This window comes from Trichomycterus rosablanca, chromosome 2 (genome assembly GCF_030014385.1).
Source record: "Trichomycterus rosablanca isolate fTriRos1 chromosome 2, fTriRos1.hap1, whole genome shotgun sequence".
Lineage (NCBI taxonomy): Eukaryota > Metazoa > Chordata > Actinopteri > Siluriformes > Trichomycteridae > Trichomycterus > Trichomycterus rosablanca.
The window spans coordinates 17,846,639-17,852,638 of NC_085989.1; the positions used below are offsets into that span (position 1 = coordinate 17,846,639).

General features: G+C 39.2%; 1 protein-coding gene across 1 annotated transcript; it reads right to left on the bottom strand.

Annotated features, from left to right (window-relative positions):
• Window positions 1-3,387: 3,387 nt before the first annotated feature.
• Window positions 3,388-4,015, bottom strand: LOC134306253 (hemoglobin cathodic subunit alpha-like). The gene is made up of 3 exons (XM_062990305.1): window positions 3,921-4,015; window positions 3,644-3,851; window positions 3,388-3,550 (listed from the first exon to the last, which is right to left on the bottom strand). The coding sequence occupies exons 1-3, from the start codon at window positions 4,013-4,015 to the stop codon at window positions 3,428-3,430; spliced, it is 426 nt and encodes a 141-aa protein (XP_062846375.1). The 3' UTR covers window positions 3,388-3,427.
• Window positions 4,016-6,000: the final 1,985 nt, after the last annotated feature.

The following is a 6,000-nucleotide window of genomic DNA, read 5'->3' on the forward strand; positions in this document are numbered from 1 at the left end:
CATAACACCTCAGCAGTGCCACAGGCTGATTGCCTCCATGCCACGCCGCATTGAAGCAGTCATTTCTGCAAAAGGATTCCCGACCAAGTATTGAGTGCATAACTGAACATAATTATTTGAAGGTTGACTTTTTTTGTATTAAAAACACTTTTCTTTTATTGGTCGGATGAAATATGCTAATTTTTTGAGATAGGAATTTTGGGTTTTCATGAGCTGTATGCCAAAATCATCAGTATTAAAACAATAAAAGACCTGAAATATTTCAGTTGGTGTGCAATGAATCTAAAATATATGAAAGTTTAATTTTTATCATTACATTATGGAAAATAATGAACTTTATCACAATATGCAAATTTTTTGAGCTGAATTCGTTGGCTGAACTTAATTGAATTATGGAAAGTATTTCCACACAATTGTATTTATTTCTTTGGACATAAGGCAATTTTGTTTATCCAACACAATTTATTTAAGTAGTCTAAACTTAATTTGATCTGTTAAGTTTAACTCAACTCATTAAGGTAATCTGGACAAGATTTTCTAGTCCAACTTATTTTCCTTAAATTGATGCAACTTATTTCATTTAAGTTGTTCCAAACCTAATGTACCATGTTGATTTAACTTATTTTACTTATGTTGGTTCTACTAATTGTACTAAAATTGATGTAACAATTGAGTTATTTTGTTGATTTAACTTATGATTTTAAAACATTAAGTTATTACACATAAATGGCAAGTTGATTAAACTCTTTTTTTGTTATACCAACTGCTTTTCCCAATAATTCTACTTATCTTGAGCTCAATTAAAAAAAATAGTTTAAAATAGTTTGTTAAATACATTTTAAATATCAATTAGAAATGTTTATTTATAGAAAAACAGACAATCATAAAATTCTTCTCTTTTTTATTTCACTTCAGAAGTATTTACTTAAAATACAACATGTCAAGGAAACATTAAAAACTGTACAGACTGTATGAAAGCACAAACAGCTCTTTACAGTAATCATGAACCTGTACTGTTTCACACGGCAAGCTGATTTCTTAACGTTTGGCTGGCAGCTCTCTAAAACAAAACAAAGAAACAAGAAACAAAAATATTAATATTGTGGCGCCTGCGAGCGTCAGGGCCGCAAGTGAGCTGCCTTTGGCAGTTCACTCAGTGGTTTAGAGACAGACACCCATTCATACACACACACAATCATACAACAGACAAACATAAGCTCAACCCAACCCAACCCTCACCGCAGCCACCCCACTCCCAACAACGGGATACACGGCTACGGTGAGCTTAGACACCACTGCCGCAAGGCCCCCTGGGCAAAGCCTGTGCCGGCCCCCCAGTGGCGACGCTACACTGCCCCCTCCCTAATGGTCAACCGTCCCAGTGACCCACTCACCAGCGTCCACTGGGTGGCTCCATGTCCGGACCGCACCCCATTACACTGCCGAGCCGCTCTTCCACCCACTGCTGGACCGGGCACCCTGCCCCTACAGCCACCTGGGCTAGCACACTCAGACAGACCAGGCATATTGGCCCACCGAACCACCAGAGCCACCCAAATGCCACAATCCCACTTCTGATACCAATGTGGCGCCGGCGAGCAGAAAGGATAGCGTCAGGGCCGCGAGTGAGCTGCCTTTGGCAGTTCACTCAGTGGTTTAGGGACAGACATCCATTCACACACACATACATTCATACAACAGACAAACATATAAGCTACTTACCCAGCCCTCACCGCAGCCACCCCTCTCCCAACAACGGGATACACGGCTACGGTGAGCTTAGACACCACTGCCGCAAGGCCCCCTGGGCAAAGCCTGTGCCGGCCCCCCAGTGGCGACGCTACAATATCAACATTAATAGCGTTCATTTAAGGATTACAATAAAACAAGCCAGCAAACTCTTTGCTTCGTATGAAGGCTAGCATGTTAGCATGTAGCCTAAATACGGCAAATAAAGCAGCGCTGTTTGATTATTTATTTAGTGTCAACATTAAGATCATTTATTTTAAACAAAATTGTTAAGTAAAGTACAACACTTACCAACATTAGACTGGAGTTGGGTTAACGGATGAAAGATGAAAAAGCTCCGTCAGACTGGTGTACATGCTACTCAAACACAGCACAGTCGGGGGAATAAAGTTCGTCGACTTAGTTTAACAAAGGTTCTACTTTCCAAAAGATATTCGAGAAAGACACGTTTACTTTTACCAAAAGCCTTAAATGAAAAGTAAAAAGTAATTTGAACACAAGAAAAAATGGCTACACTAAGACAAGAAAATCAGCTGAAAAGGGGCGGACTTACACGTTTATGGGAGGGGTTTTCTGTTCAATTACTTAACTTTTTTAAGTTAATCAAAAGTAATTTTTTTTGTTTAATGAACTTAAAACCTCACGAGAGTTTGATAAACTCAATTTATTCTCTTTTGTTTCAGTTGATTGATTTAGGTCAATTTAACAATTAGGATAATTACGTTGTATTAACACAGATATTTTAAGTACATTTTAAAAATGGGTCAAATCAATTAATATCAATTTGATTTGTTTGCTTAACAAGAACGAATGCCAATTCTTTGTTTTTTGAGTGTGGAAACATTACAAACACTGGTGTTAAATGGATCGCAATGGACTGTAGACACTTTAACATAGTCAACAATGTGGGTTTACGTGACGTTCTTTTATTGGTAAGCATTTTCTTGCAATAAAAATGTACAAAACGGTTCGAATTTTGTTTAAATTGGTTTTTTAATCAAAAATTTTAATCATGTGACAGCCCTAACAATTACTAATTAGCGCAGCCAGTTAAGTAACTTCACAGATTATTAGAAGTAACAGATTAGTAGATTTACTTATCATTTAGTTTAATTTGTTCACAAACAAATCTGTGCGATCTGGATTCCGTGAAAGCTCTTCCTTACCGTTGTGGTTTAGACGAGATGAAACCGAAAAAAGAGGAAAAAAACGCGCACGCGCACACACCGGAAATTCTTGTAAACTGAAAGCAACGTATTTATATAACTTATTATTTTCATATTTACAGAAATGAAACGTACATTTAATTACATTGTTTATTAAATAAAATGTACACAAATAACAGCCACAAATTAAAGAACTCAATTTATATAAATTACCATATTACATTTGTATACAATCTACTGGACCACTGTAAATGTCACATTTAATTATGCATTTATTTTTATTTATTGGTTGTTGTTGTGCTGGTAAAGTAGACATCTAGCATATTTATAATATTTAAATGTTTATCTAAGATTATTAATATTTAAAATTAAAAAAATTCCGTTGACTTCTGATTGCACCTGCCCAGTAATTACTGACCAACAGACATATCGTTTTGAAATGACTTTATTGTAGTATTGTTTTAAACAGCTCTCTTAATAATGCATATAGAGCCATAAACAACGACCATTTCTTATTTATCTGCAAGAGCTTCAGACAAGGCGCAGAGAAACTTGTCCATAGAGACGTGCACCTCAGGAGTAAAATCACTAGGGAAGTTCACGGCACAAGCCACGAGGATGTTGTGAGACAAAATCTGAGAATAAAATGGAAAACATCCACAATTTATTAACTGTTTGTTGCAAAAAATAACATGCTTATTACAGACGTTTCTGTGAGCAAAGTTTACCTTAAAATTTACGGGATCCATGCGCAACTGAAAAGCGTGCAGATGGCTCAGGAAGCTCATTCCACCGACAAGGTCATCGATCTTCCCCACGGCATCGTTAACGGCTCTTATCACAGAATGGCCGTGCTTCTTGACTGCCTCAGAGCCGGGAGATGCGTCAGGCCAATGAGAAAAATAGATTTTGGTTTGAGGGTAGACAACGAGCATTCTGTGGAGAGGTTATTATTTTTACACTGTATTGTCATTTGAATTAAATATTTAACCTTGAGTTACTTACCTTATCAGAGCCTCATGACCAAGAGCGTCAGTTTTTCCAGAAATTTTACCCCAGAAACCCTTGATTACGGCCTTGTCCTTAGCTGTCAGACTCATTTTAAAATGTACTTCTTTGAATTACCAGAGAACATGAGCTGTGGCGAAAACAAGGTATTTTTTATAGTGTCTAGATGTGCTACACGCATGAGCCAATAGAAATGGATCTGGACGTCTGGATCTGGGTTATTGCAGATAAGTGTGCCCAATTTGGGTGTAACAGGCCTGATCTATTAGATTTAAAATGTCATAAGATTACCGTTAGAATAAGAAATGAGTCAATTAGATTTTTTTAATGGTAAAATATTTGCACCCTTATTTATTTGCTACAAGATGTATATATATAGGGTTGTTAAATTTGGTGTTTTGGGTACAATTCTCTCATACTGGCCACTGAATATTCAACATGGCACCTCATGGCAAAGAACTCTCTGAGGATGTGAGAAATAGAATTGTTGCTCTCCACAAAGATGGCCTGGGCTATAAGAAGATTGCTAACACCCTGAAACTGAGCTACAGCATGGTGGCCAAGGTCATACAGCGGTTTTCCAGGACAGGTTCCACTCGGAACAGGCTTCGCCAGGGTCGACCAAAGAAGTTGAGTCCACGTGTTCGGCATCATATCCAGAGGTTGGCTTTAAAAAATAGACACATGAGTGCTGCCAGCATTGCTGCAGAGGTTGAAGACGTGGGAGGTCAGCCTGTCAGTGCTCAGACCATACGCCGCACACTGCATCAACTCGGTCTGCATGGTTGTCATCCCAGAAGGAAGCTGACGCACAAGAAAGCCCGCAAACAGTTTGCTGAAGACAAGCAGTCCAAGAACATGGATTACTGGAATGCCCTGTGGTCTGACGAGACCAAGATAAACTTGTTTGGCTCAGATGGTGTCCAGCATGTGTGGCGGCGCCCTGGTGAGAAGTACCAAGACAACTGTATCTTGCCTACAGTCAAGCATGGTGGTGGTAGCATCATGGTCTTGGGCTGCATGAGTGTTGCTGGCACTGGGGAGCTGCAGTTCATTGAGGGAAACATGAATTCCAACATGTACTGTGACATTCTGAAACAAAGCATGATCCCCTCCCTTCGAAAACTAATTTCCAACAGGATAACGACCCCAAACACAACCTCCAAGATGACAACTGCCTTGCTGAGGAAGGGTAAAGGTGATGGACTAAACCCAATTGAGCACCTGTGGCGCATCCTCAAGTGGAAGGTGGAGGAGTTCAAGGTGTCTAACATCCACCAGCTCCGTGATGTCATCATGGAGGAGTGGAAGAGGATTCCAGTAGCAACCTGTGCAGCTCTGGTGAATTCCATGCCCAGGAGGGTTAAGGCAGTGCTGGATAATAATGGTGGTCACACAAAATATTGACACTTTGGGCACAATTTGGACATGTTCACTGTGGGGTGTACTCACTTATGTTGCCAGCCATTTAGACATTAATGGCTGTGTGTTGAGTTATTTTCAGAAGACAGTAAATTTACACTGCTATACAAGTTGTACACTGACTACTCTAAGTTATATCCAAGTTTTATTTCTATAGTGTTGTCCCATGAAAAGATATAATAAAATATTTGCAGAAATGTGAGGGGTGTACTCACTTTTGTGATACACTGTATAATTGATTGATCCTAATTGATGGCCTACAAAAAGGTTTCTTATTACCAAGGTGTCACACAAGAAGCATCTCGTGATGGGTAAAAGCAAAGAGCTCTCTCAAGACCTTCGCAACCTTATTGTTGCAAAACATACTGATGGTATCGGTTACAGACATATTCCAGTAAACACCATTGGAACCATTACTCAGAAGCAGAAAGAACATAATTGTACCGTAAACCATGACCAGGTGCTCCTTGCAATATTTCTGACAGAGGAGTTAAAAGAATAATCAGAAGAGTTGTCCAAGAGCCAAGGACCACTTGCGGAGAGCTTCAGAAAGACCTGGAATTAGCAGATACTCTTGTTACAAGGAAACAATGAGTAATGCACTTAACCACCATGGCCTCTATGCATGCTCACCGTGCAAGACTCCATTGCTGTA